Source organism: Ambystoma mexicanum, chromosome 2q (genome assembly GCF_040938575.1).
Source record: "Ambystoma mexicanum isolate Mex_15411 chromosome 2q, UKY_AmexF1_1, whole genome shotgun sequence".
NCBI classification, from domain to species: Eukaryota; Metazoa; Chordata; class Amphibia; order Caudata; family Ambystomatidae; genus Ambystoma; species Ambystoma mexicanum.
In genome coordinates, this window is record NC_090924.1 from 444,008,298 (window position 1) to 444,025,181 (window position 16,884).

Below are 16,884 nucleotides of genomic sequence, written 5' to 3' on the forward strand. Positions count from 1 at the left end.
TGTTGGAGGTGAGAGTTCAAAATTATGTAAGCATCCTTATTTTGGGGGTTTTGTCCTTGCTTAATTTGTGAATTGTTGCACTTGTCCTTGGATGGTAACCTCTTCTCCCATTTGGACTTCAACCGCAGAAGGCAGAAATTGGGCTGACCAAAACGCCCTCTCAATATTGCCAAAGCCGATAGGGTTACCCCCCCACACACACACAATGACCATGCTTTCTTAATAAAATCTAAACTAATTGCAAATTGATGAAGAATGTCACTTCCCAAATCTAAGTCTGAAGGGACATTTCTAATAACCCAGCTATTATGTTCTATAGTTTTGTTGCCAATGGACATTTTTAGCACACATCTGCTAGGCAGGAAATGCTTAGAATATGGGGTTTCCAAACCCACTTCCCATTTATTATCTAAATGTGGGACTGGTCTGATCTTTCTGGAGAGGTGGGAATAATCCTTTGCTAATGAAGCTTTTTCCATTATTCCAACATACTCTGGCAATCATTGGCTCCTTCTCCTCATTTATATAAATGGGGAAGAACAGGTGTTTGCTCTTTTTCTGGCTATCGGTCAGGCTTCGAGCTGGTTTTTCATCATTCTCTTCCAAAGGAATTGGTGTTTCTTCTAAATCTTGATTAGTATGCAATCTCAAAGTGTTTCCTTCCAGTGTGGAGTACCACTTGTAGCTGGAAGGAAGGTTAATTTTCACTAGAAGGGACGAGATCCCATTGCAAGCTTGTTCTGCTACAGAGATGATGGTAATTTCTGAGACTTGGTCGTTCTGGAAATGAAATTTCAATTGATCTGTACCCTGCTCAATCAAATGACAGATGCCATTTATACTCACATAATTTGCACTCTTCTTGGGTTTGATAGGCTGGCTAGTCTGGGTCCAGAGGACCTGATTCACACAATCAATCAAAGGGTATAAGCTCCAAAGGTAATTGTACTCCAGTAAACAGGGAGTGCCTTCTGGAATCACACAATCACCGGGTGTTTCAAACAGTGTCACCCAATTTCTATTTCTAGATCCGCAATTCCTTTGACAGAAATATATTTCTCATCAAAGTTTTGGAGTTCTCCAGATAGAGGTGTGAGGGAAATCTGGTGACTCGCCCCCTTTCTAGACTCCTAAAAGCTTCTTGGTCAGGGTTAAGTTTTATTATACTTTCTCCTGTGATCCAAGGAAAAAGGAGGAAAAAGATGTTATGAATTTCATTTTCTGTATGACTTTTAAAGGTTCATAATAAATGGAATAACATTTTTGAAAAAAGCTTCTTTAGACATGAGAGTAGCTTGGCATCCAGTATCCACCAGAGCTGATAATTCACACTGACCCTTACCTTGACAGGGGCATAAAATCTTCCCTTTTTTGCCTCAAGTCTGCAGAGAAAGTGTGAGTTAGTTTTCAGCTCAGCTGTCATCTTCTTAATGTTGTGGGTTCTTGGGTGGTTTCCATGGAAACATAACCCTGTTTAAGATCGAGTTCCAGTGTTTGAGATCGGTGGGGATAAACCTGCATTCGGAAATTACATTTGTAGTTGGGGGATCCTCTTTCATCCCAGATAATTTGATCGCCTTTGTATCTAAAGACATTCCTAAGAACCTGTTTGTGGGGAGGATACCTCAACGGTATTGGGATTATTTGGCCTGGCTGGTTGGTGTATAAGGGTTTCTCTACCTTTGCCAATCTCAGTATCTACATTGGGTCTCTTTTGACCCATTCTTCTTTGAGAGGTATTCCCCCATTCCTGAAAAGGAAGATTTCCTTACCTGAATCCTCCAGGGATTCTTCTCTCTCAGATGGAATGATTGCATTTTCTTTCCCTTTAAAGTGAATTTCTCTTCGGCCTTTTCTATGTACTCTCTGTTCTTTGGGTTCCAGCTTCCTCAGGGTGGAAGGTTAATTATTAGGTAGGGATGTTTCCAGGGGGGGTTTCCGGATAGAAATGAAACCTTCCTCCAGGGCTTGGCATCTCCCTTCAACCAAGGCCCCATCCCCAGGAACCTGTTAGTTGTCTGAAATCACTTCCTGTCATTTCCTCCTCGGGCATCAGACCCAGGTTTTGGGGCATTCTGATGAACCTTGTCCGTCTGGGGTTTGAATGAGTGCCCAGCATAGGGAACATTCCCCTCTTCATTCAGGGTTGTAGGGAGGTATTTGCTGACACCTCTGTTGCTTCCTAGACAGGTAACAACCCCTTCTAGTGAAGTAACTATGGTATTGTTGACATTTTCCACCATACATTTCAGTCCTGGTTCCCCCTTCTCCTGGATTCTGGGGTCTATTGTCCTGGAACCGGGGAGAAGGAGGAGGATTGTTTTGAAAATTAGGATTTGGAGGGTACATGTTGAAAAAATGCATGTTTGGAGATGGTGTGGTACTTCTTTCCTGCAGGAAATTTGCAGAGAAATTCCCCAGGGAAGTACCTGGTTCGGATCCCCCCTTTGTGCAGGGGAGTGTAAATAAAACCTGCAATAGGCCTAGTGCCTTTATACCTAAGACTTATGTAGGTGGGAGTGTCAGAAGGGTCAGTGCTTTGATAATGTGATTGATTACCGCTCGATTGGGCCTAGGCAGAGGGTCTCCTCTGCCATTCACTCTGCCTGTCAGCTGGAGAAGTATTTTTAGCCCCCCCGTCTCCAGGTCCAAAAGAGGGGTTGTTTGCACCCCTGCCACTTTCGCAGCAGTACGTGCGGTATTTGGTTTTGAGGGTTTGGAGTTTCCTCTAGTGTCTGTTGGTTTCTGCACCACATACATTTTAGTAGCTTTCTCTATTACATAATACAGAGTTCTACACGTGTGGCCATCTCAAACTAATTGAGTAATGATGTAGTTGGGTAATGCGTGGAAGTATGTGGTAACAAATAATTATTTGCTATTGGTATTCACCCACCTTAAATTCTGCACAAATTCATGTTTCAATTCTTGTGCAAACTCCCTAGGTGTCTGATCTTTCCCACATTGTAAATTATAGGCAACCTTGCGTGTCTCTTGTGGGTTTTTGTGGGTCGAATTCTTTTTGAAAAGGGCCACTCTACAGATGGACCATTTGTAGTGATCTTGGTCTTCCAGGCCAGCAAAGAAACTGGAGTACTCAGGGGAAAACATCCATTTTACAAGCTCAATACAATTGACATCATGTTTTATTTTAAATGATGACATCATTTGTTCCTTTAATTCCAAATGTTCCCACACAGAATACTTAGAATTTTTGTGGTAGGGAGTCATATAGCTCTTTGTGGCTTAAATCTGCTTGATAGGGTCCTGAACAAAACCCTTTTTCATTTTTGTATTCCTTCTGCACCTCTGAACCTGAAACCATTCTCCTTCAGAATCAGTGCTGCTGTTGGAACTCCAGTCCCTGTCTTCTAGACGCTCCCTATCTCTGTGATATTGGGAATGTCTTCCAAAAGCATGGAATCTGGACTCCTCCTTTCTCCTATGTCACTGTGAGCTCTCTGTGTAACTTTCCCTGTGGTCACATTTTGGCGCAAGGTAATACCCAGTCTCTTCTTCAAACTGTTATGCTTTATTCCTCATTCGGGTTGTATGTGATAATTTCTCTTTTTGTAGGTCGCCAAACAAAAAGACTGTTTTTTTTCATCTGATTTTGGGTGGCCAACAAAATGCAAAAATGCACATTGCCTCGCCCCCCACCCTTCACCCGCACCCTCCCCCACACTCCCCTGACGGGATTTGTTCAAAATCGTGGGGTTTCACTCCACGAACTCCCCTCCCTGAGCACCCCTGACCCCCACACTGCACGAAAATAAATGAACACACAAACACGCAACACACACACAAACACACATGAAACAAACACACTTACCCGTTCTCCGCCGCGCCTGCTTCCGGGTCCTGGCGTGCCTGTCAGCCCCTGCGTGCACTTGTGTGTGTCCCAGTGGCTGACAGTTCGATTTAGAAAGACCGCTCCTTCAGACAGACACTTCTGTACTTCCTAGCCTACTTGATGTTCACTTCCTCAACCACTTCTGCACTTCCCCCTCCTTCTTGATGCTCTACGTCTCCAAAAATGTCTGTCTTCTCCTCACTTCTATGATTTTCTCCTCCTCCAAACTCTGTTCTCTCCCCTCATGCAGCCTCAGCTGTCATCACACCTCTTTCTGCACCCTGAGCTCTCTCTGCCATCCCACCACCTCCCATACCTTAAGCTTTATCTGCAACTCCACCTCCTGCACCTTCAGTTCTTTCTGATCCTCCTTGTCATCTGGCATCCTTAGCTTTCTCTGCACCGCCACTTCTCCATGTCTCATCGCTCCACTGTTCCAAAAAACACCCACACAACTCTTTTTCAAGTGAGGGTTTTTACAGTGATTAGTTCCCTTCACTTGCTTCTCAGTATGATCTGTTTTTGTACTCTGAGATTGTTTAGGCTGTGCTGGCCTCCTGTTTGCAGGTGTATTTTGAGTAAGGTGATTTCTCCCTCAAAGTGGACCGAGCCCTTAAAGGATCAGTGCACCATCTTAAAAATGGCAGTATCACCCATGTGTGTTCTGGCACATTTGCTGGGCTCTGTAGAGGAGCGCAGGACCTACGTCTGCTCCACAATTTGTCTCTTCTACCTGTAGCAGCAGCTAGCGAAACAGATTGTATTTGGGCAAGCTCTGACTTGATATTCATGTATATGAAACACAGCGAGTCCAGGCTGACACATTCTTAGCCTGCTTTAAAAGGCCATTAGTGGCAGCAAAATCCATGTGGCAGTTGTTGGATCTGCCTCACGTCTCGCAAGCGCGGTAAGGTGAGGCACACAAGAAATAAAGGGCCCGCCCTGCCGGAAGGCAGGCATTTCCGGGCACGAGACCACATAGGCGTGTCGTGTCCTTTTGTGTGCTCCCGCATTACATCAGCTGGCCCACCAATGCACGCCCTCTTTGTTTTTTCTCTGCCGGCTGCACCGTCAGGCAGGAACCTTACACTGGCGACGAGAGGAGGGAGCGAAACATGCTCACAGCTTCCAGGCCATAAATCAGCCCACGACACTGGCACATTTTTGGAAAACACAGTGAGGTACCATCCCCACCCAAAATCTTTTTTTTTTCTTTCAAAATTCAAGCATCTGCAAAACAGAACCCAGCAACACAGCTGTCAAATCCATTGTGCCACGCCAACAGACTGGCAAACAAAGGTGAGGAGGAATCCATCGCTGCCCACAAACACAGGGTCAACACGCACCAAGGCAACATGGCAACTGGCCTTTCCACACCCACGCCCAGCACACTGTCAAGGATAGCTGCGTAACTGACACCGCCAGCAATGTGGAGAAGGCTTTCATGTTTTCATTGCGGCTGCAGGGCACACTGAGCATTTCATACAGAAAGTGATGGCCACCTGACGACGATCTTATTTGGACTGAAACATGTACATGTATTGGCTAGCTAGATTCAAGGGCTGCCTCATTTCCGTGGTTTAAAAATGTGTTGAATTATTCCAAATGATCGGATATCAATAAAAGACATTACTTAATAACCTTTTGGTCATCGCTAATTTGTTAAGAACCATCTCACTCACTGAGGAGTCATATGAATCTCAGAGATTGTTATTTGGCTAATCCTTGACCAGGATCCATATTGCTGTCATCAAACCATATATTGAGTGCTATTGATCATATATTTTCATGTTCTTCAACCCCAGGAAGGGATTTCTCCTCCACCCCCTCCCTGCAGTTTCTGTAGCAATCTGATGATTTTCTACCAGTACCCATCAGGTATACAATTGAGGAGGGCACACAGTTTGCACAGCAATTTGGAGAACCATCACTTTAAAGCAGTTCTCTCTGCCCCAAAGAGAGAGCACCAATTTCAACAATCAGAGGTTTCAGGTCTTCGAGTGTTTTGTCAGGGTTTGCCGCTACTATTTTTCTCAGATCTTGAAGCAAGTACACCACGAGGTCTTTGAAGCTCTCTATCTTCCACTTCATCGGTCATTCTTCCAGATGTGCTCTGCAGCTGTCACTCAATAGAGGCTCCACTACTGATTGCGCTTGGTTGACTTAATAGCCTGACACCACGTCAAAGCACTTCTGCTGGAGAACAGTAAATGATAGGGTGTAACCTGCTTTAAGTGCTACCTTGTAATCAGTGGTTTTACTGTGGATGATGCCCTTGATATTGGTGTCAGTACTGAATGCCTCCCCCGACAGCGGCTCCAGTGCAAGAATGTAAAGAGGGGTGAAAAGGGCTTCTTCAGCTGAGACGAAAATGCAAACTTGCATTATCCATCCAGTTTGCAAATTCCTTGGCAATCGTGGTACACTGCCAGTTTGAGTAACCAAGTAAACCTTCATTTTGATAGCCCAATCTCACTGCACTCTGACTTTGAACATTCCAGTTCACTCACAGTTTGGCGACCAAGTTAGCCCAATCCCTGTTTATATTCGGAGGTTGGCAATGGCAGTAAAATCCCCATTTTTACAACCCTATTAGTCTCCCAGTTTCTGAGTCCGGTATGTTCAAAGCTTGACACCCCCAGTGCATTTCCAGTTTGCAGAATTCCAATGCACCCTTGGTTTACTCTCATAGAATTCCACTATGTTTGCACATCACCCATTTTCCAGTGCCAGCCACCTCTGAGTTTGACCAACCCAGTAGTGTCCCAGTTTAACAAACTCAGTAAACTCCACTTTCCATGATCCTGCCGTATTCTCTGGCAAACTGGCCTGCCGCCTGCTGCAAAGACAATACCGGCTCTCTATCCTATCCAAGAAGAGAGCTCATATCCAAGCCCGCGTCTCTGCGGCATATAACAACTCAGTTGAACTCTTTAAAATCTGCATGGAATTGGCCAATCCTGCCACAGTCTCTACCTCTCCTGTCCCCTCCCAGGCCCTCCGTACGGCACTGGCTTCTCACTTCATCTCTAAAACTCAGAACATCCTGTCCTCTCTCTCCTCTGTCCCCTCCCCCCACTCCTTGCTCTTCTGCTGGCCCTTCTGCAGCCACCTCTCCTCCGTCCTTCTCTCCCTTTCCCCTGTTCTCCGCAGATGAGATTTCTAGCCATGTCCGATCTATGAAAGTCTCATCGAAACAGGTTCATCCCTGTTCCTCCAAAACTATCAAGGACCACGTCCACTCCCTGGCTCCTGCCCTGGCTGATTTCTGCTATCACTCCTTCGCCACTGGAGTCTTCCCATCCCTCATAAAGCACTCCCTTGTGCACCCCCTTCTTAAGAAACCCTCTGCTGATCCCTCCTGCCTGGCCAATTATCGCCCAATCTCCATCACTCCCTTGCTGGGCAAGCCCCTGGAGAAACTGGCCATCTCCCAGCTTAATCTGCACACTGAATCTGTTGGTTGTCTTCATGACCATCAGTCTGGCTTCAGAGCTGCCAGAAGCACGGAAACTGCTCTTCTGAACATCCGTGAGGACCTGCTCTCCAACCTTGACTCTAACACCCCTTGCGTCCTCACCCTGCTTGATCTCTCGTCTGCCTTTGACACTGTCAACCATGCCATCCTGCTCAACCGTCTCCGTGATAACCTGGGTATCACTAGTCAGGCTCTGGCATGGCTGACTTCTTTCCTCTCCGACTGACCCTCCCAGGTCCACCTTGGGTCCTTACTCTCTGTTATCTTTTTCTCTACCTGTGGTGTCCCCCAGGGGTCCAACCTCTCCCCCTGGCTATTCAACCAATACCTGGCTCTCCTTGCCCACTGCATCGCCGCTCTCTGCCCCAACTTTCAGTACTATGCAGATGACACCCAGCTCATCTTTAGGCTACCCTCGGCCTCCTCCTCTACTTCCCTCATCTCTGACTGTCTATCTGCTATCCAGGAGTGGTGTGCCACCATTGACCTCTGCCTTAATTCCAGTAAGACTGAGATTCTCCTCATCGGCACACCCGCTCCCTCCTTCCCTGTAGCTCTCTGGCTGGCCTCTCTTGGCCCTCTTCCTGCTCCCATCTGCAAGGCTAAAAACCTCAGGGTCATCTTCGACTCCACGCTCTCCTTCTCTCCTCACATCTCTGACGTCTCTAAGAAGTCACACTACCAGCTGCACCTCCTCAGAGGTATTCTTGCTTTCCTTTCCTTCCCCCGGAAGCTCACTGTCTCCAGAGCTCTGGTTCTCTCTAGGCTGGACTATTGCAACAGCCTCTTTCTAAATCTGCCTGCTTCTACTCTCAGCCCTCTGCAACTTATTCAGAACAGGACTGCAAGACTTGTCCTTGACCTCAAGCTCTGGGATCGTATCTCTCCAGGACTGAAATCTCTGCACTGGCTCCCAGTGGCTGCAAGGATTAAGTTCAAAACCCTCTGCATTGTCCACAAGGCCTTCTGGGGTCTGGCGCCTCAATACCTTCAACTCTCTCTTCCTAAATATCTTCCTTCTCGTGCTCTTCGCTCCTCTGCCTCCAACTACCTCAGGGCCAGTCGCTTCTCCAAGCAACGAGTTGGCAGTAGATCTCTTTCTGCGTCTGGTGCCTCCCTCTGGAGCAGCCTCCCTGCCTCCCTTAAACTTGTTCAGAACCATCTCTGGTTCCGGAAGCACCTCACAACCTTTCTCGTTGCTTCTGCTTTTTCTCCTTCTCTCCTCTGCTGACCTCCTGGCTGTAACCGGAACTGCACTGGCTACCTGGACACCCCCGATCTCTGGCCATGTCCTCCCCCACAAGCGTCACACACCTGCACTGCCCACCAGGCAACACCCACACTTGGGGACTGTTTCTGTATCCCTGCAGTCCCCCTAGCTGCCCTCAACACCTGTTGTCCGCACTTACCCATGCACTTGCCGGCCATTACATATTTATTACCCTGTACCATGTACTGCACTGCACTTCCCCTGCCCCCTTCCCACGCACTTAAGCGATCTGAATGACACCTGGCCTAGTAGGATCTTTTGTCCATCCTCCTTTTGTTCCCCCTCCCTTGCATCGTCGCGCCTTGAAACACTTGTGTATAGGCACGTTACAAATGCCATATCATATCATATCTTTCTCAATTTTTACATTCCCAGGATATTTCCGCTTTCCACAATTTGTTTATTGGCCTTTCCAATATATCTCCAGTTATCCATGTACCAGTATGCTCCATATTCTCCAGTACCAGTATTGCATTCAGTATTGTAGTCTACAAACTCCAGTTTATGTCCAGGTTACATTTTCACAGTTCCTTTCTGCTCACAGTTCAGTGTTGCTCAATTCCACTATAGTCCTACTATGCGCAATTCCAGTAGATTTGCAGTCGGCACAATCCCACGACCTCAATATTGGTTATCCGAGTATGGTCACAGTTTGCATAATCCTAGATTCATCCCAGTTTCAATTCCCAGCTAACAGACATTTTGCAAGTTTCACTTGGCCACTACTGCTACTTTGCAAGTTGCACATGCCCAGTAGCAGTATTCTGTCAGTTGCACATACCTGGTAAAACATACAGTTGTTCATACTGAAAAACAGGTATTTAGCCAGATTAACAACATTTTGAATATGGTATATTTCAGTTTCCCAAGCCGACTAAAATATTTTAAACCAATTTTACATTTATACTAATAGATATTTTACCCATTTTACATGTCCAATAAAATGGTATTTAAGAAAACGTGCATGCCCGCTAAAACATTATTTGCCCTTTTCACATGCTCAGTACCACCATCATTGGACGACCTTCCCTTCCAAGCACTATTAGCTATGTTTAGTTTTCAATACCCTTGTTTCCTTTACATTACTTTACTTTACTTCATTTGTGTAAACGCTGCCAAAAAAGGCCCAGAGGCATACGGGCGCACAGGACTAGGGTCCTAACAAAGATGGTTATGGACAATACAGACGGAAAGGTCTACAAATAATTTCCAAGCAGGCATCGTTATGATCGGTCAACGGAGAAACGTGCGTGCCCTGTAGAGGCAATACACACCTGTAACAGTATCTTTAAAGACATGCCTCATCACGAGTGGGATACCGCCCAACTTTATTTGCATTACTGCCTGCCCGTCCAGCAATATTACCGCCGGATCATGATTTGGGTGGTAAATGTTATTCCCCATTCCCCATTGGGTCTGTTGGGCACAATGGGGAATTTTTGGCACAATTACCACCAGCGGTATTAACGCATGGTAATTGCACCAGAAATCAGCATTTTTCTGGCATGACGTGTTTATCCCCAGCTCTGATCTGGGGGTAAACACGCCATACTCCTGATTGGGCAGACCCTTAATTGAGCCGGTAACCCCATTACCACCGAATTTAAGGGCTACCGCCCAACTCGTGATGAGGACTAAGGGCCTCATCACAAGTCGGGCAGTATCCCAGCTGTAATACTGCCCAACTGTAATAGCATTAGCACCCACCGGTCCGGTGGTATTACCGCCGGATCACGGGTTGGGCGTTAACGGTAAATCCCCAATCCCCATTGGGTTCATTGGATCCAATAGGGCATTTTCAGCGCTAATACTGCGTGCTAAAACAGCCAGCGGTAACACCGCAGAAACAGGGCGCTAAATGGGATTTTCACCTTCAGAAAAAGCTGGAGTTAAAGCACCTTGCTTTGTTGCTAGGAAACCAGCTGTTCTATGCTGTAGCTCTGTCCTGCGCCATCTGTTTGCACAACTCCCATTATAAGAGAAAAGGCAGGGCACGAATATGCAAATCACTTTTTTGAGATTTCCAAAGCAGTGCCATGAAAATAATTTCGATGTTTCTGTAAACATTGTTGCTTGGTGAGCCTGTATCTCTCCTTTTACATTCATCAAAAATCCTAGAAAGACTTGTCTTTATCAGGATCTCCACCTACCGGGGCACTAATCACCTCCGTAACCTACTCCAGATTGGAATCTGCAGCCGCCATTCTGCTGAAACAGCTGTCACTCATGCTTCCGGTTTTCTGAACACCGTTCACCATTGTAAACTCTCCTCTGGCAATCACTCTGATGCCTTTCCTTTGTTATGTGGACCAGCCCTCTCCTCTTTGCACCATTCCTGACATAGGAATCCAAGCATCATCTTATGAGACAAGACCATCTCGGATCTGAACTCCCCGACTGTTGTATCCCCCAAATGTCAGTCCCTGCTCCCTTGCACTTCACTCTCTACACCGCTCTGTTGCCTGACCATCCTGCGTATCCTCTTGCTTTCCCTTCTTCTCCCTTCTTGCACCTCACCACTGGAATGAACGGAACCAGCCTCATCTGAAACACCATTATCATCTACTCCTTTACATTTGCACTGAATTTCCCTCTTCTATGCATATGAGGTGCACCATCGGCTCCCTGTTACATCACTCCCAACCCCTGCTACTCTGTCCCTAGCTCCGCTGTGCATAGGACCCTGTACACGTCTGTTCCTCTCGGAATGCTGTATATTGTTTGTGTTAAGTAAGCCCGTCCCTGGCTTACTTATCATGTATTCCCCAACAACTACCAGTCATGTGGTCATTACTGTTCCCTCTAATGTCAGTCACCTGATCCAGGATTGTCCCAGATACTTTTGCTTCTGTTGTGTTTCTGTTGGAAATACCTTTCCCCCTCAATAAATACAAAATACAAATGTCCTTCAGAAATCTCTGTACCGAGGATCACATCCCCTCGCAGTGCCCGGCTCCCATTGGAATGTCTCAGTTTCGTACTTCCTACTAAGCACATGTATGTGGATGATTCCGCACAGGATAAGACAGAGGTAGTTACCTGTAATAATGGTGACCCAATCTGGGAATCCTCTTTAGGATTGTTTACAGCCAGGCCTACCATTTTGCTCGGAATACTTTTCCATTGTATCCTTTTCCTAATGCCCATGGAAAAGGGGAATGGGGCTGGGTAGGTCCTTTTCTAGACATTTCAATGCCAGGATCAGGAGGTCATTAGAGGGCTACACAAATTGGTCCTAACTCAGAAGACTCTGGGGCGAATATGAGTTGGGCTGGAGTGGCTGATCCGGTGGTGTTTCCAGAATGTACAGTCCCCTGGATTAAGATTTTATCAGAATGCCTCTGGCGGCGTACCAGCAGAGTTATTTCCTCCAGCACATTTTCAGCCAATTCTGGCAATTTTTACTTCCACCCAAAACGTGGAGATACTTTTTTAAAACAGCTCTACAAAAATGTTTTACTGTACAGAAGGGAATTGCGGGTGCTTCCCTTCAATACAGTAAAAAAACAATTATTAGGTCAATAACAAAAAGGCACTTTATGCCACACCTCTCATCAACTTATCTATGTTACGCAAAAAAAGGTGAGTATTGAGCATTTTCTGCATTAAGAAAATGTACAACAGTGGTCTGAACAACTACTGTTCAATTTCCATTTCACCTTGAAATTGAAAGAGGGAATAAATAGACATTTAAGAAAAAAAAAATGTCCACACGTATTCTGGAAGCGGTCCACCAGTGACAAACTCGAAATAGGGTGGACCTTAAGAAATGCCACTGGTCGGGGTGTTATTTACAGTCGGGCCTCATTCCGAGTTCGGAGGTAACCACGCCGCTGTTTGCGGCATGGCTGCCTCTGAACTCATCCAAACTCTGGCCTGGTGAATGGAGTAATTACCGATCCATTCCGAGGTCGGAGGGACCGGTAATTCCCCATTCACCAGGGCCCTTCCCCATTCCCATTTGAGCCCCCGTAGGGCTCAATGGAAAGGCAGCAATAACGGTACCGTAAATTACGGTACCGTTATTGACCCCAGAGGCCCTTTGCGGGTCCTTCCTTAACGCCTGCTAAAAGCAAAGGGAACTCGTAGTAGGGCGGTAAGGGTTTAACGGCACCGGTCTCGTTACCGGTGACCGTTAATCCTTACCGCCCTACTCGGAATGACCCCCAGTGGCTTTTCTCTTCTAAAAAACCTACCCAACTCGTAATCTGGCCCAATATCCATTTTACAAAGTGTTTCAAGATCCTCCCTGCTCCCCTAAAAAATGAGACTGTTAAAGGCATATGACTGCGGCCATTGTAGACTACTAGTGCTAGGCAAGCGCCCTCCTCAGGTACCAAAAACAAGTGACGGTGATTGAGTACCCATGCACAGCTCTGTGCGATTGGCCACATTGGAAGGCAGGGCATTGGCCCTCATCGTATTTCAACTTTACCTTTAAAAGGTTCCTATCAACAACCTACCGTTCACCATCAAAGGTAAGGAGAGAGTTCATGGTGGGCTAGGTCCAGTTTATGCCCTCTTAAGAATTCATTCCTGCTTAGAATCATCATACGGGAAAGCTTGACTTACGGAAGAGGTCCTCAAGTGTGATGGCCAACGCACAGAGATAGAGTGACTCAAAGAGTGACGGACAAAGGTATGGAGAAAAGAAAGAGAATTTGAGAGAGGGAGAGTGAGATAGTGTACAAGTCACCCAAGGATTCGATGGCTTAGCTTTGCTTGATGGAACAATCCATGACGGCTTTGGTGTAAAGCGCTATATACAACTTAAATAAATATAAAATACAAACGATGGTTGTCCTTTTCCTGTCTCTGAAACCACTGTTTCTTTGTTTTCCTCTGGGTTTAAAGAGAGCGTGCAGCTCAGGCTGGCCAATGGTCCGAGTCGTTGCGCCGGAATGGTGGAGGTGTTCTTCAAGTATAGCTGGAAGAAAGTCTGCAGCAGCACAATATCCCAGAAGTTTGGCAGTTATGTATGCAATGAACTGAAGTGTGGAATGCAGATCGATATGCCACAAGGGGAAATGGCCACCTCTGGCCGCAACGCATGGATTCGTAGTTTCTTTTGCAAGAGTGGAGAGTTCGACAAAGACTGTCTGCCCGAGGAGATCCTAGAATCAGACTGCAGGGAAGGCAAGGCGCTGGCCCTCATCTGCTCAGGTAAAATGAGTGTGCAAAGCCCTGGCGGTACCCTGCCCTTCTTGGGGCGGAGGGGGGGGTGGGAGGGCTGGGCTAGAGAGCATAGAAAGGTACCACAAAAGTGGTACCTTGTTCAGCCACAAAACAACACTTTTGCAGATTTAATGGCAGACACAAATAAGCAACATATGGACACAAAAGACACACGGAAAGTCTTCTATTAAGTGATATAAATGAAAAAACATAGTTGTAGCCATAACTCACAAAATATGTTTTACTAATAAAACAAACATTTAATTTGTACAGAAGTGGCGGCCACCCGACAAAATGGCTGATTGAGCAGCAGTGGAAAAGACACAGCATGTGCCGTGTAATGTCAACACATACAAACTGTAGATTAATTGTAATTACAAAGCAAAACCTGTAGTTTTGTGGCAGCTGTGTTTTGTCAGAGCCGCAAAACCAGCAATTTCTGGTGTAATGTAGGATTGTGTTTAAAATTGCTGAGATAACCTTTCAATCTTCTGCACGCATGAGCTGGCATGGGTCATACAATGAACTGTACGCCTGATTGGCATGTCTTTCAGGGTGTCCCAGGCTTTATTCGAATCGTCCCATGGGCATTCTATACTGAAGACAGTCTCCTTCTTTTGCCAGCAGAAATTCGCATTGATCCCACCCCCATCTTACTGAAATAGGTAATAGATCCCATATCTCTCTGACATTTGTAATATCACAACAAATCGTCCCCAACTATATAGTGTTACCCCTTTATGACCCGGAAACGGATGCACACATTGGTAATGGCCTGCATTATTGGCTAGCCAGATGGGCAAAAGGAAGAAGCAACCCTCAACTGACCTTTGCTCTCGAGATCCATTTTGTGAGCTTGTGCTGCCTGGACACTGAATTGGACAAGGCTAATATCAACACCCAGTTTAATAAGAAATATTTGACAACAGGTTAGTGCAGCCGATGGCACACGCCACTCTGGTAAAAATGATACACCATAAAATTAACTTTGCAAACACGAAGAGCACTGTGGTGAAAATAACGTTTCCTAAAACAAACAAAAAAGCCAAAAAGGAAGCAAAAACAACTCTACTTTAACGAAAAAGAAAACGATGGCAAAACAAAAAGAACACACTTCTGGTCAGATGTCGTTTTGCATAGAGCAGGTGAGAAGACTGGGGGAAGGTTTGAAGGGTACTTGAGGTTAAGGGGGTTTCCCGCCATTTTGAAAATGTACCTTCACAGGTGGAAAACGCTAAGTGCCCATAAGGAGGATTGGTGAATTAAGCTCTGTGTTGGGAGAACAGGGGTTTCCCCACGTATTACTAAACAAATGAGACACCAAAAACGTACTTAACAGATTCACATCTTTGCATATAATTGATGCATTTTATTTATTTTCTCTTTCTTCGTTTAAACCGTTTTAGTAATTTCTGTTTGCATTACTTTTCATGAAGAATGTGTTATTTTTACCTCATTGTTTATGCAGCTTAATTTTCAATCTGGCTTGTTATCTGGGTTCGGTGTCTGGCTATCATAGCGTATAGTGTGGCCTTCTAGGCAGTTCTATGGACCAGCACAGTGGACATTGCTTTGCCAGGAAGTGGGGGTGGTAGAGGGGAGTGGGAAGGGGGAGGGGGAAAGCAGCAGACGGACAGCCATGGAATTCATTCTCCAAAAATGGTTGCAGCATACACCTCTGTGGGTGGAACCCGGAGACCTTTGAAAGCCAGGATGTGGGGGACGGGGGCAGAGCAGGGGGCACCATTATATGCATTCAGTTTCTCCCGTTCATGATCTTAAGCTGGTGCCATGCCTGTGGGGGTTTCTAAGGGGGGGTGGAAGCCAAGGGTCTGATTGATTGAAAGAGATGTTCCATATGTGCAAGGCTGGAAGACCTTTTGATGGTGTTTTGGACATGGATGAGCAGAAGCTCTGCATGGTGTCCTTTCTTGATTACAAGGGTGCAAGTATATAGTTGTTTTTTGTCATTTGTGAGCAAAGAACCCAGGTGAGAGGTATAATGTTCTTTTGTTTGGGCAGGACACCAGCAGCTGTACCTGAAGGGGTCGGGGAATCCCTGCTCAGGCCAAGTGCAGATCCATCATTACAAAGACCAGTGGAAATACATGGCCATTCCCGAGGAAGGATTCACCTCCTCCACTGCCAACGTGGTCTGCCAGCAGCTGCACTGTGGAAAGGCTGTGTCTTTCAACACTACCAGCTTTCAGCACGTGAATCCATGGGGCACGATCTACAACTGCACAGGCAACGAGGCCAGCCTATGGGACTGCCCTGAATTCAGCAAGAGTAATGTTGGGGGCGCCGTCACTGTTAACTGCTCAGGTGAGTTCCTCCTTCGTCAAGTCGTTTGAGGTGTTGGTGGCCAAGTACAAATAAACAAAATGCAGGCTATGAGTATATAGCTAAGGCTCTAGTTAACGCCCCAAAATAAAGACTACCAAGTGCCCAAGTGTTGGTTTTGAAAACCGTACACTGTCAGTCAGTTCCAACTTCCCAGAACCACTGTTGGGTCTCTTCGATTTCAAGGTCAGATCCCTCTTCAACCATGTCTACCTTTGATTCCCACATGTAGACAAACCAAACTGAAAATGACGGATTTAATGAGGACACCTGCAGTGCCTTGGACGTGATGACAAGCACACGAGTGGTTAGTGTGGTCAACCTTAGTTAAACATCAGAATGATAACAGTGTTTTACATTTCATGTCACGATTTTGAAAAGTTTAGGGGGTGCTAAATCCATACCTTTAATGGGCGTGGCAGTCAATGAAGCATAGTACACGTCAGTGGCAACATTATAAAGATGAAGCGGATAAATGGTTGCTCTGCCGAGATTGCTCAATCTCTTCACTGTGTTGCCTGTGGGGATCCCAGAACAGTTTCTGGGTGAAGTTAACGCCGCACTGGTCAGATTCCTTTGGGATGGGAAAAGAGTAAGGATCCCATGTTAATAATGGTTGATCCTACCAAAGGCAGACGGGGGAGTGGGATTCCCTGACTTAGAGACTGATTACCTGGAGACGCACCGTGAGATATTATATAACCCTTTCAGGCCAACGAGAGACACGCAGTGGCTTGGGTTAGGAAATATGGTGATGTGATCAGT

The 16,884-nt window shown here is 46.1% G+C and overlaps 1 protein-coding gene across 1 annotated transcript in view; it reads left to right on the plus strand.

Annotated features, from left to right (window-relative positions):
* Positions 1-16,884, plus strand: part of LOC138569491 (scavenger receptor cysteine-rich type 1 protein M130-like) — a 512,555-nt gene that overhangs the window by 305,677 nt on the left and 189,994 nt on the right. Inside the window, exons 10-11 of the mRNA XM_069647512.1 lie at positions 13,456-13,764; positions 15,799-16,101. Of these exons, the coding sequence (XP_069503613.1) occupies positions 13,456-13,764; positions 15,799-16,101 (612 nt within the window). The remainder of the gene's footprint in view (positions 1-13,455; positions 13,765-15,798; positions 16,102-16,884) is intronic.